This window comes from Falco cherrug, unplaced genomic scaffold (assembly GCF_023634085.1).
Source record: "Falco cherrug isolate bFalChe1 unplaced genomic scaffold, bFalChe1.pri scaffold_101, whole genome shotgun sequence".
NCBI classification, from domain to species: Eukaryota; Metazoa; Chordata; class Aves; order Falconiformes; family Falconidae; genus Falco; species Falco cherrug.
Window position 1 is genome coordinate 37,836 of NW_026599294.1, and position 20,592 is coordinate 58,427.

The following is a 20,592-nucleotide window of genomic DNA, read 5'->3' on the forward strand; positions in this document are numbered from 1 at the left end:
ACGCTTATAGAATGCCTTATAAAAGTCTACCTGGTTTGTACAATAAACGGATCAGATCTTGAACTCTGTGAGTATTTGAATCTGACTCTCGCTCGCCCGAAATGCCCGCAGCAATCTCTAATTCTTATTTGTAGTACTATGTAAGTGTCTTAGGTTTTCTGATACTGTGGTAGTTGAAGTAGTTTCCTCAGTGGTGAAAGCCATAGTGAGCAGTCCACTGCTTCTCAAAAAATGAAGAAAAATCCTTTTTTGACAAAATGAAGCGCACGATGGAGGTTCAAATTTATGGCCTGCTCTAAAAAAAGAAAAGGGGAAACCAAAAGAAAACCCCCACCTAAATTCCTGTGATTTCCATGTTAACACTGAGGTAAAATGCATCTTCAAAACCAGAACTGAAGACTGGAAAAAGCAGTTATTTTTGTAGGAAATGGCCACCTAGAAAAGAAAAGTAGGAACTTGGGGTTTGCTACTACTCCCTTTTCTAGGTGATTTTAGTGATCTCCGTGCAGTTGGTGTTTTCCTTTTCATTAAGTTAATATGCCCTTTGTCAGGAGAGGGGAAAAGATGATATTACCAAACCAATCTCAAAAGTCTAAAGAAGGCACACATATTTTTATGCAGACCTAAGCAGGAGCTTTTTCTGTCTGTCCTTCAAAGGAATCTCTGCTCTAGGTGCTTTCTGTAACGTGGCTATTGGGTATAGTCCAGCTTAACCTGGATCTAGCTCAGATTCCACGTGTCCCCCGCACTCCTAGGGGAAGGGTTTTAAATACTTGGGCATATTCCATGATCTTTACAGTCAAGTCTGTGATTTTATCATAGATATTTTTTGTCTCAGTTGTTTCTGGACATCATCTTAATGTCTGTTTCACAGAAATATTTTTTATAAACCTAGTAACTTGGTGATTTCTTTCTTTCTTTCTGTGTAATGCAGTAAAATTGCCCTGAATGCCAAAGTTGCAAAGAAAGGTAAAAGACAGCCTTCAAAGCAGAGGGCTCATCAGCAGATGAGCTCTTCCAGTGGCAATCATGGTCAAGTACCGGATGAGAGCACTTCCAGTGAAACATCTGAGGATGAAGGAAGGTATGCATGTAAGGAATGTTGAAAATAAAACTTACTTAATGATAAAAATTGGCCTGAGAGCTAGAGGCAAGTTTGGGTTTTTGTTGTGTGTTTAGGTTTTTTGTAAACCTGATGCATATGAAGATTCTTGTTCTTTCATGTGACCGCCTGATGTTCTTTCTTGTTCTTTCTTGTTCTTTCCTGTGACTACCTGATGCGCTTTGTGTTGACAAACAGTTCACTTTTGTTTAGAGTGCTTTTGAACATGCTGGCCAAGTTAACAATAAGGTCACGTGCACAAATTCTGATTCATTACATGAGTGTGTGTGCACAGGCATAGAAGTATTTCATGTGTTTAAAAAGGGTGAGGTATCTCAGTTTTTTTCACGGCAGGTATCTCAGGATTTTTTGCCCTGCTCCCCACTCCACCTTTTCTCTTGCAGCTGCGTACCCTCCTGACTTCTTGCCCACCCTGAACTTACTTGTGTGGGTTGTGGCAAAGTGAGAAAGAGCAAGTTGTTGACACTGTTCAGCCCTAGCTAAAAATCTGGTGTGTTATCAACACTGTTTTGGTCAGAAGTCTAACACACAGCCCTGTGTGGGCTGCTGTGAAGAAAATAAACTGCATCCCAGCCAGACCCAGGACACCAGAGAATCCAAAATTACAGTTCTTTGACCTGTAGGAGAAGGATTCTCGGTACTGAAGAGAGCTAAACCCCTGGTATTAAACAGGGAATGCACATAACCGTATAGCTACATGTCTGTAGCTGTAAGATTTCTGTCACTTTGCGTGAAGTTTAGGGAACAGTTATTTCAACTATTTGCTTAATATCTTGCGGAAAAATTAGCCTTCCAGTAGACATTAATAGTACACAATAATTGTTTCAGTCTTGAACTATATCTAGCAAAGTTACTATACCAGATTTTAGTTTAATTCAGTTCTGCAATTAAGTTTTCAAAGCTACTGTAGGTATTATTCATAATGCAAAGTAAGCATTTCAGTACTGAAATATATTTCTGTTTTCTAGACCTGCAGCAACACCCAGGAGTGAAAGGAACGAGGTACTGTAAAACTAGTTTCTTGGTAAACAGTCTCTATCAGCTTTTAATCACGTAGATGGGAGCAGTGTTTATGTAGTGATCAACCAGATGTACAAATTGCTGCTGGTATGCAGCTTTATTGTATTTGATACAAATCTGTGGGCTGTGAAGGAGAGAATGAATCATTCATGCATTTGTAATGGTCTGTAATACTAGACAGTGGAATTACAGAAAGTACTGTATTTTTTGTAGGTCAGCATACCAATGGAAGTAACTGATGGCCCTGGTTTAACTCACTCATCTGACCCAGCTTCAGAGGATGTCCGGTTGGAAGCTTCAACCTACAAGGAGACTATGCTGCTGTTGGAAGAGCTTGGTGTGGTTCATATGGGTATGTTTTCAAGTCTCTGTCTTCAGCTGTTACAAGTTCCCCTTAAAACATGATTTCTTTGTATGCGCTCCTAAGTATTTTAATTTCATATTTTGATATAGTATCTCTTTGTGACTAGAGATCCCCCTCAAAAGCTGTGAAACTGTCACCTGACCTGAGATGTTGCCTGCATTACCAGCCGATGTGCCTTACGTTATCATTGGTTCTCTGTCTAGTCAGAGCTGGAGAAGCAGTTTCTTGCAAAGTACAGTTCAGCTCCTTCTAATGCGGTCATCAAAAGTCAGCAAGAGCTTTTTCTTCTTTATATCCCCTTGATGTGGTTTACGCCCAGCCACACCTAAACACCTAAGCACCACACAGCCACTCACTTGTTCCACCCCAGTGGGGTGGGGGAGAGCATCGGAAAGGGAAAAGTGAGAAAACTCATGGGTCGGCATGAAAACAGGTTAATAGCAAAAGCCACACACGCAAGCAAAGCAAAGCAAGGAATTCATCCAGCACGTCCCATGGGCAGGCGGGTGTTCAGCCATCTCCAGGACAGCAGGGCTCCGTCACGCATAACAAATACTTGGGAAGACAAAGTGCCATCACTCTGGATGTCCCTCCCTTCCTTCGTCCTCCCCCAGCTTTATATGCTGAGCATGATGCCGCGTGGCATGGCACATCCCTTGGGTCAGCTGGGGTCAGCTGTCCCAGCCGTGTCCCGGCCCGGCTCCTTGCGTACCCCCAGCCTGCTCGCTGGTGGGGTGGGGTGAGGAGCAGGAAAGGCCTTGGCTCTGTGTGAGCGCTGCTGGGCCGTAACGAACACATCCCCGTGCTACCAACCCTGTTTGCGGCACAACTGCAAAACATGGCCCCGTACCAGCGACTGCGAAGAAAATTAACACTATCCCAGCCACAACCAGCACACCCCTCAACAGCTAATGACAAAGAGTACAGCAAAATAATGGCTTTGCTTAAAAATAGTAAGTACATATATATAACAAATTTCAACTGTCATAAGATGCTTGCATATATGCACAAGGCATTATATAAACATAAGCATCACTTACTAGGGCTCTTAAACTATGCTAAAATTTCATTAGGCAAGTGTTAACCTTGGCCGAAGGCCAAACTCCCCCCCCAGTGCTGCCACTGCCCGTCCTTGACAAAATGGGGTGAAAAAGCTTGTGGGTCAGTGTGAAGGCAGGGCTGTCACTTCCCAGGGACTGTCACTGGCAAAACAGACTCCACCGATTAAAATACATTTGGATAGTGAGAAACAAAGACCCCAAACCTGAGAAGGACACGTCGGCACCCCCCCTGCTCAAGCTCTGCCGCGCTCCTTCCCTGCCACCTCCCCAGGCAGCGCGGGGAGGCTGCGGTCGGCAGTCGGGACGTAGCAGTTTCTCTGCTGCTCCTTCCTCGTCCCTTTTCCCTGCTCCAGTGTGAGTCCTCCCCCAGGCTGCAGTCCTTTGGGGAAAATCTCCTCCAGCCTGGGCCCTCCATGGGTCGCAGGTCCTTCGGGAAGGATCCGCCTGCTCTGGCACGGGGTCCTCCGCAGCACTGCGCTGTGGGTATCTGCTCCAGCATGGTTCTCTCCGGGGCTGCAGGGGAATCTCTGCTCTGGCACCTGGAGCAGCACCTCTCCCTCCTCCTTCGCTGACCTGGGTGTTCGTTTGCGGGGCTGGTTTTCACATGCTTTTCCCCTTCTCTGCCCGTGTGGTGGTTTCGCCCTTTCCTACATTTGTTTTTCCTGAGGAGCTGCCAGCACGGCTGAGAGGCTCAGCTGTGCCCTGCGGTGGGTCCATTGAAACCGTCCATGTCCAGCACGGGGCGACCCCTGGCTTCTTCTCACAGGGACCTTCCCACTAACCTGCCACCTGCACCTAATACAGCAAAGCACTGAACAGCTTATACATTGGGCAGTATTTGTGCAGCTTTGTGTCTTTTCTGTCTCAAAACAGGTTCTGCTACTTTGTTGAAAATGCAAAACATACTTCTTGAATATGAACGGAGAATAGAACGTCAGAAAAATCAGTATAAAGCGCTCTCAAGAGAAGTAAGGAAATTGGAAGACGAAAGGGAGGAGTCACAGTTCAGAGCGGAGAAGACTCAAGATTTGAAATCCGTGTTGGCTCACCAAGAAGCAGAATGGAAAAGGGATATCCAAAGCCTTAAGTATGTAAATTGTGGTCTGATAATGTATTATCTTGGTAGTGGTTTTGTTCCGAAAGACACTGATGGTGCAGGCAACAGGATGAGAAGTTTCCAGGCTTTTGGGTTTGGGTTTTTTGAATCCCGTGGGCCAGTTATGCTATGAAGTACATAATGTGAGAGGGGAAAAACGTCCGGATACCAGCTCCATGTACAGTCTTCTGGATGTTGTTCTAACTTTGTTTTCTAGCAAGAAAAGAGCAAGAGAGTGTGTACGGGGAAATCAGATTTATAAGAGAGATTTGAGAGATGGTTGGGTGTTTGTTTTTTTTTCATTTTGTCCTTGCAGCTTCAGTTGGCCTATAATACTAGGATTTCTGGTAACTCCACCCAGTGCAAGTCAAACCAGAGCTTAGAGCATTTGTTTGCTTACCTGTTTGTTTGTTGGAAGGGTCAAGTTTGGGATTGCCCCTTTCCCCACACTCCTGAGCTAGACCCGGAGGCGTGAGGTTTCTCATCGCTGTTGACATCACGTCCGACAGGGGTGGCCAGCAGGCACCGTAGGCAGTTGAGCAAGGACAACTGCAGAGCCCTGGCCTGGGAGGGGAGATCTCCTCGTGGTGATCCCCGGTGGGATGGCGTGGCTGGGGAGCTGGCCCAGCAGGGCCAGGCGGCCCAGGCAGAGAGCGAGCTCAGCAGGAGCCACCGTGAGCTGGCAGCTGGGGCGGCCCGCAGCGGCCTGGGCTGTCTGGGGGGCAGCAGTGCCAGGGCACTGGGGGCAGGGAGTGCCCACCCCTCCTCAGGGCTTGCTGAGCTGTGTCTCGAGCCCGGGGTCCGGTTTTTGGCCGCCCAGCCCAGGAGATCTTGCCCAGCCCGTGTGAGGTCGGCAGGGAGATGCCGGGCTGGCCCGGGGGCAGGAGCACCAGCCCTGTGAGGGGAGGCTGCGGGAGCTGGGCCTGGGGGAGTTGGGCCTCCCAGCGCGGGGGAGGGGAGTACGAGGAAGACGAGGCCGGTCCCAGCTTGGCCTGGGTTTGACTTCAGCAGGTGTTCAAAATCCTCAAGCATCTGTCAAGTATAAAGAAGTAGTATTTTCATTCTAAGTGAATTCTCCAAGCAGCGTTAAATTTATTTTTAATTCGCAACTTTTTGCGAAATTACACTAGAAATTACATGTAAAGCTTTTTCCTTGCAATATACACCATTCAAATACAAATGCTTCTGTCAGTCTTTCAAGTAATTTTAGTGGTGGTTGATTCTTGTTTTGCAGAATTTCTAAAGCAGGCTTTCAATTGGCAGTTCTTCCCTTACGTTGACGATTTTTTTTAATTTATTTTTTTGTTCACTGTTGCGAGTATATGGGAAAAAATAGTCAAAATAATGATCAAACACAAAGCTGCTTGCTTGTTTGGGTACCGTGGGCACACCATGGACCGTTTTTTACCATGTCAGTGCTTATTGCTGATTGTTTCAGTTGGTAAAGAAGCTGACCTTCCATAAGGCTTTCCTTGTAAGTCAGCTTCAAAATGGAATTGCTGTAGTTTCTCCCAGAGGTAGATCCAACTGAGGTTTAAAACTGTTTTTAATCGTATTCAGCTTAAACCCCATGCATTTCTGAATCTGGTTTTGAACACTGACATCCTTCTGGAGTAAACAGAAGCTGCTTGTTCTGCCTGTGGTCAGCAGTTGTTTTAGACTTACAGAAGGCTTGCTGAAAAATTGTTGGGTCTGCCACAGATAAGTGGCGTGCTGATTCACCAGTATTGCTTCTGGTCACTGAATCCGTAATGTGTAGGCAATGCTCAGTATACTAAGAAAATGTATACTAACCATAGTAAAAGTTTGCGATGCTTTGATCTGATGAGACAACAAACTCCTTTTTCAACAAAATGGCTGTAATATGAAGATGGGTTTTTTTAATTTTATTATAGAAGTGTGCACACTGGTGTGTGTTTCCCTATACAAACTTACAAATAACTGATAAATCACTCAAAGTTTTTTTTCTGTATCTTGTACAACTGATACCGTGCACAATGGAATGAAGTTAGAATTCTTTAAAAAGTTGAAAAGTACAGTAAAAATATGAACTCTGAAAACGTTTAACATTTTTTATGGTTTGAGTTGTCTCTGCAAGTCCATCATGTGGAATATCTACTTTTATATCAGTGCTTTTGTTTCTCAAATACTCCGTTAAATCCCAGATGTTCTTTGAAACAAGAAGAAGAAAAGAGGCTCAGAGTAGAAGTGCTGTGTGAGAAAAGGAGAGAAGACCTCCGAAGGAAAGAAGATCAATATTGTAAAGAGATGGAGGAGAAACAGAAACTTGAGTTACAGTCTAGGAATTTAGAAATGGAATTAAGAACACTGAGAAAGCTCTTGAAACAGGTATATTAAATAATGAATTAAACTCTTTGTCTTATTTTCTGCTTCTTTTCAATTGTATTCCGGTATGCCTAGAGAAGGAGGCGCTTTGTTCACGGAAGAGGCGCTGGATAACAATTGTCAAATTTTGAGAACAGTAGAGTACAGTTGGTTCACAATTGGGTTGTTCTTTTTTTTTTTGCTTTGCAGTTTATTATTCCTTTTTTCCTTTTTCAAAATTTAGGTTTCATTTGTATTTCAGGCAAAGCCTGACCTTTTTTTGAATTACTACAAAACATCCTGTATTTTGCCTTCTTAAATTTTCCTAAGAAAATTTAAATTTATTTATTTATAGGTGGATTATCATAACGGTGGGGAATCAAAAATGTTTTCAAGTATGCAAGGGAGAATGGGAAGATGTATTGCTAGCTCTGTTTTTTCTTAAGATGCAAGCAGTTTTATTGTATTACTGTAGGCTGAAGAGGAACGTGATGAAACACAGAGACAGCTCTCTCAGGAAAAGAGGGCCAGAGCCCTTCAAGAAGGAATTTTGAACAACCACCTTGGGAGACAAACGGAACTAGAAGAAGAGACAAGAAGATCTATAGGAAAAAAATCAGAGGTAAGCAGACTTTTTTTCTAATAAATCAAATTTCACCATGTTTGTTTTAAAGTCATAATAAATCTTACATAGCTTTTTCTGTTTCTTGATGGTTTATTTACTGTTTACCCGTGTAACTTACCTGGGTAAATACCTTTCTTGTTTTCTCTTATGTCTAAAAGTTCTGGAAAGCAGCATCACTCCTGTATGTACCTGAATTACTTGTGCAAGTAGGAAACTAATAGAAGACACTATTTACCCCGTTTCTTAACCTATCTGTTATTTTCCATTTCATAGACATTTTGTCATCGCTTTTTAGGCTTTCTAGCAGTGAAACACCTAGCTACCTATGGCAAGGTTGACCAGGAAGAAAGTTGTTTGACAGTGTTTGTGTTTCCATTGCTTTTTTTTTTTAAATTAGTTATTCCCTTATTGAACTTACTTCAAGTATGCCTTTCTTTGCCACCTCCACATAACTAAAATTTTATGATCGACTATCAGCAATGAATTCAACTCTCTGTAAGAGTCAGAGTAACTGGAGGAGAAAAAGCAATCATAAACACTGTATTAAAAAAGATCTTGAAAAGAGTTTACTGAATTTCCTAAAGAATGTGCAGTGCCTTGAAGCCTTTTTGTTCTTGGCTGTGCTGCCCAATAAATGTAGGGTGAATGTGTTCAAGTGGAAAAAAGTTATACATACAATAAAGAGGAAATATACAGGACTATTGCATTCCGGGGGTGATTGAGTCTTATAGCTAACTTTCAGTAATACAAAAGGATAAGTGTTCAGAAGACATTTGAGAAGGAAATTACCCTTTCTAGCCTTGTTTTTACCAGATCTGTAGCACAACTAATTCAACCTTAAAGGCAGTATTATAAAGGCATGCACATACAAGAAAGCGCTGTCATTTTAAAAGCTTTGGTTGCTGGTTTAAGGGGGGAAAAAAACGAAACTGTGTATTTGGGATGTTCATTTAGGTTTTAAGGATATGTTGCACTTCTGTTGTGTACGTACATTGTACATGTGCATGGGTTCACAGAGTAGCTTATTGCCTGAAACTTCATCTTTGAAGTCATGCTTCAGTACTAGAAATGTTAAAATGCAGTTTATTGCTGCAGGTTTTTTGTAGATTCATTTCCCAATTGGCTCTTTATTCATTTTCCCTGTCATTCAGGAATCCAGCACTGATAGAGAACAGGATCTGTTGTACAAGAATCAGTTACTACAAGATGAGATTGCTGTGCTAAGGCTAGAACTCACTCAAGTAAGACTTAGGCACCAGGAGGAACAAGGAAAATATTTAAAGGAAAATGAGACCTTGAAAGAAAAAAATGAAGCTCTCAAAAAGGAACTTAAACTGAACAAGGAAGCATTAAGACAAATGTTTTTTCAGTTCAACGCGGAGCTGGACTTAGTAAAGACAGAATCTGCAGTGCTGACTTCCAAACTTGAGCAGACGAACAAAAGCAAAGACAGACTAGAGACAGAAATTGAATCATTTCGTTCCTCCCTGAACGCTGCAGTTCAAGAACTTGAACTTCATTTGTCATCAAAAAGCAATGCTGAACGAAGATTTCCCAGAGAACGTGATGAATGCCTTTGCTTGCAAGTCGAGCTCCATCGTGACCTCTCTGACGTGCAAGAAACCAACAAGAGCTTGTCTCTGCAGCTGTGTAAAGCTAAAAGCAAAGCTAACAGGCTAGAAAATGAGCTTCACCAGTTGAAGCAAATGCTCAGAGAAAAAGCTTTGCTTTTAGAAATGACAAAAAAGAATTAAGTCAAGGCCAGTGTCGGGCACAGGAATGTGATCATGCTCGACAACTTGAGAAAGATCCAGTAAGCGAACCTGTAATAAAACAGGAGTCCTTGCAGGAGCGATTGGCCCAGCTCCAGAGTGAAAACCTTTTTACTCCATCAGCAATGGGAAGAGATGCAGAACAAGGGGATCATGAAAGAAAAAATAGTGGATTATGGGCAGGACCGTTTTAATGACATTTTCAACAAACTTAGAGCTGATACAGAAAAGCAAGTTTATCTAATAGAAGAGTGAAACAAGGATTTAAATGCCAAGTGTACTGATTTAAGGGAACAAGTCTTTAAATATGAGACTGACGTAGTAGAAAGACAGGTAAAGTATATGCGTAGAAAGAACAATTTAAAGTTTGTCCGTTCTTGAAATCAGTTTGTTCCTACAATGTATCCGGTGCAAGTTACATGCATGGGACCAAAGAATACTGATTTGTTCTGGTTTGTTATGTTTCCCTCGGAATTGCGGAAAGTTTTGGCAGCGGGGATATTAGTCCTCAGATCTAAGCAGAGAACAGAAAAAAGGTATCCAAGTCTAAGCTTTGATCAAGAAAGGTGATTCTTCTCTAGAACTTTTTTCCATCTATTTTCCTTAGTCCATGTTATGCCCTATAGAATAGTCTTAAGTATTGGATGGTTTTGATGTAAGTATTGCACTGATGACATGAATGAGAGTGGTATAAAAGGAGGAACCATCCAATACACGAGGGCTGAGAAATGAAGATACAGAGAAGTGAAGTGGTTGGGGATAGATTTATATGAAGCTTCTATAGAGGGGAAAAAATAGGTTCTCTGTAAGCTGCTATCAAGACTGAAGAGTATTAGTAATGTCCAGCTGTTGATTTCTGTATGTGTTTTGAGAGTTCTGAGGGGCCTGCCTGTTCCTCAAAGTTCATGTCAGACGGTGACCTTAAGCTTTCTCTTTTATGATGTGTAGCCACACTCCAGCAGTACTGTCAATCATTGTGAACTGTGACTTGCTTTGTATTCTTACTACCAAAATAATGGGTTTCTTTTGAAGATCATGTGAGAGAGTGTGTGTGTGTATATGTATATAGCTATATATATATATGAGCTATCCAGATTTTTGTAAACCTAATCTATCAGTATTTCTAAAACGAGCTAAGAAGACTACAAGAGGATGTGATTCAACATACCCTTAAAGTGTATCTCAAAGGAGCTTTCAGATATTTGTATTCATTTAATTGTATTTGTATAGTGAAGAAACAGAACAAAGAACGATCTAACACAAAGTCCTGCCTTCAGTCACCAGAGTAGTATTTGCAGTCAAACTGTGGCTCTTGGATCACAACAGATTTCTTTGGGTTTTGTTAGGAAAAAATACCCGATTGCAGTGTGTTCCTGTGTATTGTTCAAGGAAGAACAATACCTGAGCCTTTTTTATGTGTTAGGAAACAGAAATCCTCATGAACAGCTGCTGATAGTCAAAGGTGCTCAGCTGAGAAAGATGATGAGAGGTCATCATCTGTGCAGATGCCTGCTGGTGGCAGGCAAAATTTCATACTTTTGGGTTCAATCTAGACAGGTCTAATTGTATAACAAAATAAGTTAAAGGCGTATTTCATGTTCTTAGAACTTTCTTCATGCTAATTTAACTGTTTCGTTAGGGCATGTTTGGACAACTGCAGCAGGAGCAGTGCCCTCGATTAAAAAAAAAAAGCCCAGAACTGCTTTGTGCAAGGAAGTATGTAAACTCTGCCTATCAGCATTGCTGCTTTGAGCAACTGAATTGTTCTTCAGTTATCCGACAAGCCGACACGCTGCCCATCAAATGAGAACCAGAACGTATGCCATTTGCAAGATGGGGCAGCCATAAGCTTTCAACCACTTTCCAGCAAGATCAATTCAAGCAAGGTGGTGTATTCATGGATCTTCTCCTCTGCAGAGCCATGAAGAAAACATGAACCGCACTCCCCAAAGGCAAAGGAGCAAACTGAGGGAGAGCAGCTCACTGGCGCCTTTCAGAGCTTCAACAGTCTGGAGAAACGGGAAAAACACCCATGCAAAGATAAACAGCAGCCAAGAAGCACTTTTATAAAATTTATATTGGGGCCTGTTCCAGATCTCAGAATGACTTTATTGCTTTGCATGACTATTAGACCAAGGCCTAAAGTGGAGTGATAGCTTCTGCTTGCCGGGGCATGGTAAGATCACTCAAACGAGTGACCTGAGGTTAAAAAAGTGCTCCATTTCAGTGACACTCCCCAAGCTGCTTTCACCACCAAACAAAAAAAGATTTGCTTTCTCCAGTATGGTGGGAATGATGCCATAAAGTCGGTCAGGGAGAAAAACCCTCTAAGCCTTGCTTGCAAGTTTCAGAAGGCCGGCATTCTTTATGGCAGTGCTGGGAGCACGGGGGAATGTTTCCTCTGAGCGTGCTCACCCAGTTCCTCGAGCGTACGCACTATGGACAGCAGAGCACTTGCACACTCATAGCGCATTACACATGCATTTTCAGTCAGGCACGGGATGGGTTACAAGTTGCTTGCTTTAATGCAAACGAGCACACACCCTCAGACAGCACTGCTGAGGTTTTTTACTAGCTCCCCGTGCTCCCCAAGCGGGGCCTTGCCCTCTCTCGGGGGGTATCTGAGTCAGAGGTCACGATCTCCCCCCCCAACAATTACCTTTGTCCGAATTCCAACCAACATTCTGCGGATCGCAGCACTCTTATCGGCTTGTCTCCTCCTGCGACCACAACGTCCTCACCCGGAGGCTCTTTTTTCCCCCACCCATTCTTTGTTCCCCATCCTTCCCAAGGCTGACTCCCTGCATGAGAGGTCCCTTAATTCGTCACTTTTAACAGCTTTAGAGAGTCAGCTTGGCCTAACCTTTGTGCGCAGGTGTGTTTAACGTAGAGCTACACAGCAAATCAGAGCGTGGTAACTGGGGAGCTCAGACATCTTGTCCCTTTGCCGAGCCAGCAGCCTTCCCTTAACAGAATCCCTGGACATAAATGTATATACGGTGGAATCTATACAGTGGCATCAAACGTCCCGCCAGACACCACATCCGTCCCTAAAATCCTTCCCCCCAAACAACCCTGAAAGACTTCCCTTGACCCCCTCCTCCACCCCAGGCTGTTCCTGAAATCATCCCCCACCTCCACCTCCCCGCCCTGGCCCTAAAACATTTCCCCCAGACCCTGGTCCAGCCCTAAAGTCCCTCCCCCAACCTCCGTCCAGCCCTAAAGTCCTTCCCCCAACCCCCCGGTCCTTCCCTAAAGGCCTCCATCAAACCATCCCTAAAACCCTTCCCCCAGACTCCCCACTCTGTTCTCTAAATAACACACACACCCCCACCCTACCCCACCCCGATTTATCAATACACACCCCCCCACCTGCCTCCACCTCCCCCACCCCCCATACACCCACTCCCACAAACACACATCCTTGCCCCACCCCCCACCCCCACACACCCTGGTCCATCCCCACCCGTCCCTCCCTAAACCCCTTCCCCCGCCCCCTCCCCTACTCCCGTCCCTCTGTCCCTGGCATGGCCCAACTGCCCAGCACCACCAGACCACTCTGGCCCAAACACCGCAAGGCAATGGTTCCCACCTGACAATAGCCAGTCGAGGAACATTTTTTTTTTTCCTAAATAAAGACATTTTTGCTTCATATGCTGCCCACTACACCAAATTATGTCTTGCTGACTGACTGGATACCCAGCAAAGATGAACTCCACATCAAATCGATCAAACATATCAATCATTGAAACATATCCAAGGCAGTTTCTTGTATTATAATACAGGAAAATAGCATGCAATATGATAAAAGGAAACAGCAGTAGCTATTGTGAGCGATATGATAAAAGAGCAATAGGAGCGAAGCACCAAATTGTCACTGCAAAGCCTTAACGAGACTAAGGAAAGGAGACATCGCCAATTCCAACCCCAACATCACACAGGACCACCCTTTATCTGGGAGCGCCCTTGCAGCCGGCACCAGCAGTCTCTCGGGACCTGGGAAATTCCCCTGGAGAAGGTGCCAGAAAGGAATCCTCTTGCTGCTTCTCAACCTGCCCTGGCAGACATATGACGCACATCATAAAAGTTCTGCTCCCTGCTTTCTGTGGTGAAAAATTGGCACAGCACATTTACACCCATACAGAACCAAAAAACATGGCTTGGGAAAGCGCAGCACTGTTCCCCTGGAGAGGGTTCCAGGCAGGAATTCTCTTGCTGCTTCTCACCCTGCCCTGGCAGCCATGTCAGGCACAGCACAAAAGTGCTGCTCCCTGCTCTCTGGGGTGAGAAAATTGACACAGCACATTTGCAATAATACACAGATTTGGACACCCGGTCATTCTATTCATAATAGATCTAGGGGGATCTAGGTGGAATAGACCTTTCCATTTTCTTTCTTCAACGATTTCCTGACTTGATGGCCTCCTTCCCTCCTTCAGGTGCCCACCTTTTCTTTTCTAGTTAGTCAGACTAGATGCCTTTCTCAACACAAACAGAGCATTGCCATTTATTTATTTATTGATTGATTGATTGATTAAGACCTTGTGCTGTTTCACAGGTGCAGCAGCTGTTTCTTGGCTTTCTCCACACCCTGGGCTGGGCCCCTGATGCTCACGGTGTCACTGCCAGAGCCCTTGGTGGGGAAGTGGATGTGGACTCCACCACACTCCTTGACGATGGAGCAGACGAAGCGGCCTTTGGCACCAATGAGGGAACTGTGCAGTTTGGAAGGAATAGAGACCTCCACCTCTGTGCTGTTGGCCTAAGGGAGGACAGTACCAGCCTCTTGAGTCAAGCTGCAGAAATGTGTTTGCACCCACTCTGCTTACCCTCTGACTCCCACCTTGCTAGGAGCTTTATACAGCTGGAAGAAATGCCTGAGCAGAGGGCTTGGAGACTGGCTACTCCTGACAGGAGCAGTCACAGACTTTGGTTTACGAGTCACGAACAGACCGACACGTTTGTCTCCACCCTGCCCTCATCCATTACAACCACGTCTGTATCTGTGTCTTCTAGCAACATTGTCAAGTCCCTCAACCGCAAAAGGCCAGTCGCTTCACTTACCAGCTCCTTCTGGATGGCAAGAATCCTGTGGCGAGCAGCCTCACAGTTTGCCCTCTTGCCTGTGATAACAATTGTCTCCGAGCTGCTGTTCTTTGCTGGGAGATCAATTTTGGTGTTGCTTTCTTTACGGATCTGCCACAAAGAAAAAAAAAATCATCTCAGAAGTGTCCCATGTCAGAAGAAAAGCCCTTGCAGGCTATATTTGACATCACCAATGAGCAGGAGAGAGCATCCAGTGGGCTTTTGCTGCAGGCAGCGATCATCACGAGCACTTGAGTTAGGAGCAATATCTCACCTTCTTGATGTTGGCACCTCCTTTCCCTATGATGTTCTTGTGGAACTGTTTGCAGATGGGGACAGAAATAGAAAAGCTGTTTTCAACCTAAGGGAGAAAGGAAGGGAGAACTGAAGATTACACTGTCGTGGCAAGGGAGGCCTGACTTCAGGAACTCTGATAAACGAGCTTTTGAAAATAGGCTTAGACCCAAGGAAGTTCTCTATACGAGGGACTTGTAAGACTAAACAAAGGCAAGGACGTTCCCCTATAGCCTTCACATAACAGGTACTACCCCCTGCCTCCATTCAGCCAAAACAGCGTCGACAGCTCCCTCCTCTTGAGGTGTTTTAGCTCTACCCAAGCCAGTAGAGCTCTGCTTTGCCCCAGGGTTATCCAGGCACGTAGGAGGGAACAAGCACTTCTGCTATTAAGCAGAGCACAAGCATTCCTCTGCTTTGAGAAGAGAGCATTGTGCTCATGAAACATTGAAAAGACTTACTTACATGCCTCTCCAGCTATAACAAAGAGAATCCTTCCTTCTCTGCAGCAAAAAAATGAATGCTGACTTTTCAAGAATGCTATGGATGAGTTTCATAACCAAGGGGTGTCATCCACCTGCCACACAATTTGTCTTCTGCAACCTCGATTAAGCATGTCAAGACATCCTATGGATGTGATAAACACCTCATCACCTCTGCTCTGTTGCCCCTTCTTCCCCCAGTTTCTTACTGGAACTAGTAACTCCAGCTCACCAGTTCCTTGACCATGGCTTCAATCTGTTCCTGAGCCACATGCACATCTTCCGTAGGTCCTTCCAAAGTGATGTTATCCTCTCCTCCAGTGAATTTGATGTGAACCTTGAGGTGAAAGACAATGAACCTCTTAAGAATTTGCCAAGATCCAAGCCAGGCCAATGCTCTTGGTCAGGCCTACACCATCGATCCCTGCCACTAAGAGATGTGCTCCTTCCCAAAAAGCCCAAACCAAATCCCCACAATTTTACAAGTCAGTAACTTAACGATTTCGGCCATATGGCAGTGCCTAGAGCCCAAGGCTCTGGTGCTGTCCCAGTTTCTGCAAGGGCTTTGGAGAAGTTTACTCATCTAGCCTTTATCTAGATACCGTCTAACTCACCAGGGAGAAGCCTCGCTGCACTCGCCATTTCCAGGTATCCTACTACATCAGTTCTCAAAACAGCACCACATAAAGCTTCCTTGGAAGGGCTCAACCCATGACAATAACATAGGATGAGCAGTGTTTGCAGCAGTAAAAGAGAGGGTTCCCTTGAACAGCAAAGATCTGTGTCATTTCCCCCTGGGTTTACCCACGCTAGAAGACACCTCTCTCTTCCGTGACAAGTGATCTGGACTAAACCTTTTTCTACGCCGGGGGTGCTAAGCTAACCAGCTCATCCATACCTTTGGCATCTGCTGAGTTATTTTGGCCAGGTTCTGTCCTTTCTTTCCGATAATGAAACAATGAAGCCAAGAGGGGGCAGAGACCGAGGAGACGGTAAAACTGTTGGCCTGAGAGACAGAAAAACAGAGAAGCTGTTTGATGGACAAACTGGGAGAGGCCTTCACAACAATTCAGTTCCAATTCCCATGCTGCACCTCCGGTATTGACTTCTAAGCTGCACCTCTAATGGCCCAAGAGAGAGCACCCCCGCTACACCTGTCAGTGCTCACAAATGTATCTTCGCGGGACCTTCAAAGGAGGCCTAGCCCATCTTGTCAGTACCTTTGCATAGACTTCAGTCAATGCTTGCCCAAGTTTCTCAGGCTTGCCTCGCAGTATCAGCGTCTCCGAGCTACTGTCAGTGGGTGGGATCTCGACAGAGACTCCAGTCTTCTCCAAGATCTCCTGCAGGGAATTCCCCTTGGGGCCGATGACATACTTGTGCTGGGACTTCTTCACCTCCACTGCAAGAGTAGTAGTCTTCTTTTTCTGTAGGGGCAGAGACACCGAGGCATCAATCACAAGGGGGCGGGGAAGGACAAGAGCGACAGGAAGAGGCACAAGATGCAGTCAAACTCTGCACCCAGCAAAGAGCAAAGCCAAGCTGAGCACAGTGGCTCGGCAGCACCCTAGCACCCCTTGGACCCCTGCCTACAGAAAGCCTTGTGCTCAAAAATTCACAGGGCAAGTACAAAACTAGCATGCTGGGTCAAGCTCCCTGGGACACGGCATGCAAGAGACCACACACACACACAGAGGCATGTCGTTGTCGTCGTCCCCGTCCCCCCGTTGGACAACAGGGTTCAACTCCCAGCCGTCTCCCAGGCAGTGCTGTGATGCAACACTGTGCAGGCTATAAGCCGATTGTTGAAATCCAGACCGGTACAAATACAGACCTAACCACGAGGAGAAACAGCCCAGCAACCCACAACAAGGATATTCACAGCAGCGTTGGCTGTGGGAAATAAACTGGAGTGACATTCGCTCTTCAGCAACTTCTGCTTATGTAGCAACTTTGATACTGTCAGCTGGCCACCACTGTAGACTTCACACTTCTTTCCTTCCTTAGTAGCCCCGGTGTGAACAAGAGCCAGGGGAGCTCTTGGTGGCCTGCTAATTCCCACGATACAGAAAAGCCAGAAATCTGTCACCTCCCGGATAGTATCAGCCCAGCTCCCACTCTGCCGAGTGAGGAAACGGTAGGATTCGGGGTCAGGTACTGCAAGGGCTGCTGAGCCAGATGCAACCGAGGGATGCACAAAAGTAGAACAAGAAGGGAAGAGTGCCTAGGAGCGGGTGCCAGGGGAAGGTGGGAAGCTTTATGGACCATCCGTACCTTCTCCTCATAGATCTTCTTAACGCGAGCCACAGCCTGGGCTAGTTGCTCCTTTTCTCCGGTGAAGACTATCTCGGTCTTGTTGACACTGGGTGGAGGAATGTCGATGCGCGTCCCTGTGTCCTGCATGAGCTCCCTCACCAGCTTGTTGTAAGGGCCAGCAATGAAAGGGTGGTACACTTTCTCCACTTCCAGCCGCTCCACGGCACGCTTATCCTGGAAGAGCCCACAACAGACCTTGGTGGGAACTGCCCTCTATATTACAGTCTCTGCCAGGCACAGCTAAGCTCCCAGGGGTGTCCTGCCTGACACTCTGGCCCAAGCAACCTTCTCAGTTTGCGGGCTTGTAGATCTCCACCTCTTTCAATCTACAAATACGGTTGCTGCTGCTGCTCCTTGTTTACGATATTCACCCCTGTGATCTCCTGCCTTATCCCAGCTGGCACCTAAGACGCTTCACTTCAACTATCAAATGCTTGTTTGGGCTTCAGAGATGGACAAAACGCAGCACAAGAAGTTTCAGGACCTGGCAGCGGTGCTCATACAGCCGGCGAGTGGCACAGTATACGTCTCCGTTCAGGCTAACGTTAGCCACTGACTCTAGCCACGGTGGCTACAAACTCCGACTATACCGTGGGGAAGCAAAATGGCTGACCAGCTAATGCCATGAGAGAGATCACAGTACTGAGGTACCTGCTCAGCGGAGATAAGCAGGATCTCGTGCCGGGCCTTCTCAATCCCTTCTTTAGTGCCGCTGATCTTGATCTGGTTGCTGGGGTCATCTGGGCGGGGGATCTGCATTTTGGTTGCAGTTTTGAGCTTCAGGTCCTGCAGCTTCTCACCCTTCTTTCCAATGACAAAACGGTGGTGCTCCTTGGGGATGGCAACTGTCGCTGAAGCCTGCAGCAGAAGAACCAAGCATCTGTGAAAAGCCTTGCCTGCACTGGCAGATCCACAGGAACAGAGCCAGGGAAAGCCAGGTAGACGCTGCTCAGCGGTACTGCTCCTCAGAGCAAACACAACGCCTTCCCAGCACATTCTGTCTGAGGGCTGACACTGTACCGGTTGATCTACAGTGCCTCCATGCCATGGTAGCGGCCTGGGTGAATGACCTGAATCCCCGCAGCAGCACAGTCCTAAGTGCACTTGTATCAGCTTAACATGCTTCTATATGCAAAGGGAAGAGTATGTTTTGGGAAAGGCAGTATCAGCGGAAATACTGTAACCAATAGCCCATCTTGATTTTCTTTGACAAGGTGTGAACCGCACAGGGGGGCTTATCTGGGATGGCTCTGCACTCTGATAACAGCTGTAAAATCCAGGGTTACAGATCTCTCTTCCAATAGGCCGTACCCTCTTCAGAAGCAGCTTAATGTGCATTGGGAAAAAAAGACTAGCTACCTGACCGAGAGCAACTGCCCTTATCCTACCAAAGAAAAAGTTACCATTGTTACTGGAGAGCGGCGGGGAGGCGACTGGGCGACCGCCCCCCGCAGCCCTGTCCCCTCGGGGGTGGCCCCGGCCCTCCCACCAACCCGCGGGGCAGCCGCCACAGACGGGGGAGCGCGACGTGACTCAGGGCTTTGGTTCGCGCCCTGGGTGCTGCCGGAGCGCTCCCCGTTGCCGGCGCAGTGCGGGGCGGCCACTGCGTGGGGGAGCGGCTGGGGAGGCCGGCAGGCTGGGCGGGTGCAGGAGGCCGGTGGGCCGAGCCCCTCCGCGCAGCCCCCGCACCCCCGCTCGCTGCGGAGGGTTGCCCTGGCGGCACGTGGGCCACACCACGCCAATGGGAAAGGCCGAGACCACAGAGTGCAGTCAGGTGCTCGCTGGACATCCCGCTTGCGGAGCCCGTCTCTCTGCTGCCGCTGTCTTGTTGGAGGCAGCGCAACCCGCCCGGCCGCAGAGACGGGCCCGCACCCTCCTCCCGCTATAGCTGAGGCTATACCCCCAACCCCCACCGCCCGCCCCGCGCGGCCAGTGCCACCGCGTGCCCCGGGACCGGCCTTACCTCTAGTAGGCCCGCAGCTAAGCCTATGCTGGGCACGAGGCCCAGGGGCCTGCCGCCATCGTGGTCAAGAAGAGAGATGTGTGTGACCTCCCAACATACGGGTGGTCCCTCCCCTGTGTGCCCTTTGTCAGCCGGTTGCTAGGGGAAGAGCCCGACTCGTTCCCATAGCAACCGACCAAAGGGCACATGGGGGCGGGGCCACACCTGTGTTGGCAGGTCACGCACTTCTCTCCTCTTCACCAAGATGGTGCCCCGGGACCGGCTTCACCTCTCGTAGGCCTGCAGCGAAGCCTGTGCTGGGCACGAGGCCGAGGGGCCCGCCTCTTCCCGCCAGCTGTGCGCGTGGGAGCGGCGGTCGGGGTCGCTGGCTGCGCGAGGCGCGGGGCAAAGGTGAGGAGACGCGGCGGGAGGGGGGCGGCCAGCGGCGCTGCCCTCCCTCGGCGGGGCTCGGGGGTCTGCCTGCGTGGCCCCCGTCTGGAGGGGCGGTGCAGGACAGCCCCTTCCCCGGCTCTCCGGGAACTCTCCGGGAAGCCCCTCTGGGGTGCTGAGCAGGTGCTGGTGAGGAGGAAGCAGCCGAGGGGAGCTGCGGGGTGGGGCACACACACACCCCCACCACCACCCCCATACCCACAAACACCCCCGCCCACCCCGGTCCATCCCTAAAATCCTTCATCCATTCCCACCCGTCCGTCCCTAAACCCCTTCCCCCGCCCCCTCCCCTGCTCCCGTCCCTCTGTCCCTGGCATGGCCCAACTGCCCAGCACCGCCAGACCACTCTGGCCCAAACACCATAAGGCAATGGTTCCCACCTGACAATAGCAAGTCGAGGAACCTTTTTTTTCCTAAATAAAGACATTTTTGCTTCATATGCTGCCCACTACGCCAAATTATGTCTTGCTGACTGACTGGATACCCAGCAAAGATGAACTCCACATCAAATCGATCAAACATATCAATCATTGAAACATATCCAAGGCAGTTTCTTGTATTATAATACAGGAAAATAGCATGCAATATGATAAAAGGAAACAGCAGTAGCTATTGTGAGCGATATGACAAAAGAGCA

General features: G+C 47.2%; 2 protein-coding genes across 2 annotated transcripts; one reads left to right on the forward strand and one right to left on the reverse strand.

Annotated features, from left to right (window-relative positions):
• Positions 1–1,029: 1,029 nt before the first annotated feature.
• Positions 1,030–9,294, forward strand: LOC129735003 (ankyrin repeat domain-containing protein 26-like). Its single transcript, XM_055700391.1, has 6 exons — positions 1,030–1,084; positions 2,415–2,495; positions 4,442–4,655; positions 6,830–7,013; positions 8,766–8,855; positions 9,115–9,294. The coding sequence occupies exons 1-6, from the start codon at positions 1,030–1,032 to the stop codon at positions 9,292–9,294; spliced, it is 804 nt and encodes a 267-aa protein (XP_055556366.1).
• A 4,611-nt stretch (positions 9,295–13,905) lies between these two features.
• LOC129735004 (vigilin-like) lies at positions 13,906–20,486 on the reverse strand. The gene is made up of 9 exons (XM_055700392.1): positions 20,433–20,486; positions 18,215–18,421; positions 17,522–17,737; positions 16,468–16,674; positions 16,152–16,253; positions 15,480–15,584; positions 14,746–14,832; positions 14,451–14,582; positions 13,906–14,148 (listed from the first exon to the last, which is right to left on the reverse strand). The coding sequence occupies exons 1-9, from the start codon at positions 20,484–20,486 to the stop codon at positions 13,939–13,941; spliced, it is 1,320 nt and encodes a 439-aa protein (XP_055556367.1). The 3' UTR covers positions 13,906–13,938.
• Between the last annotated feature and the right edge of the window lie 106 nt (positions 20,487–20,592).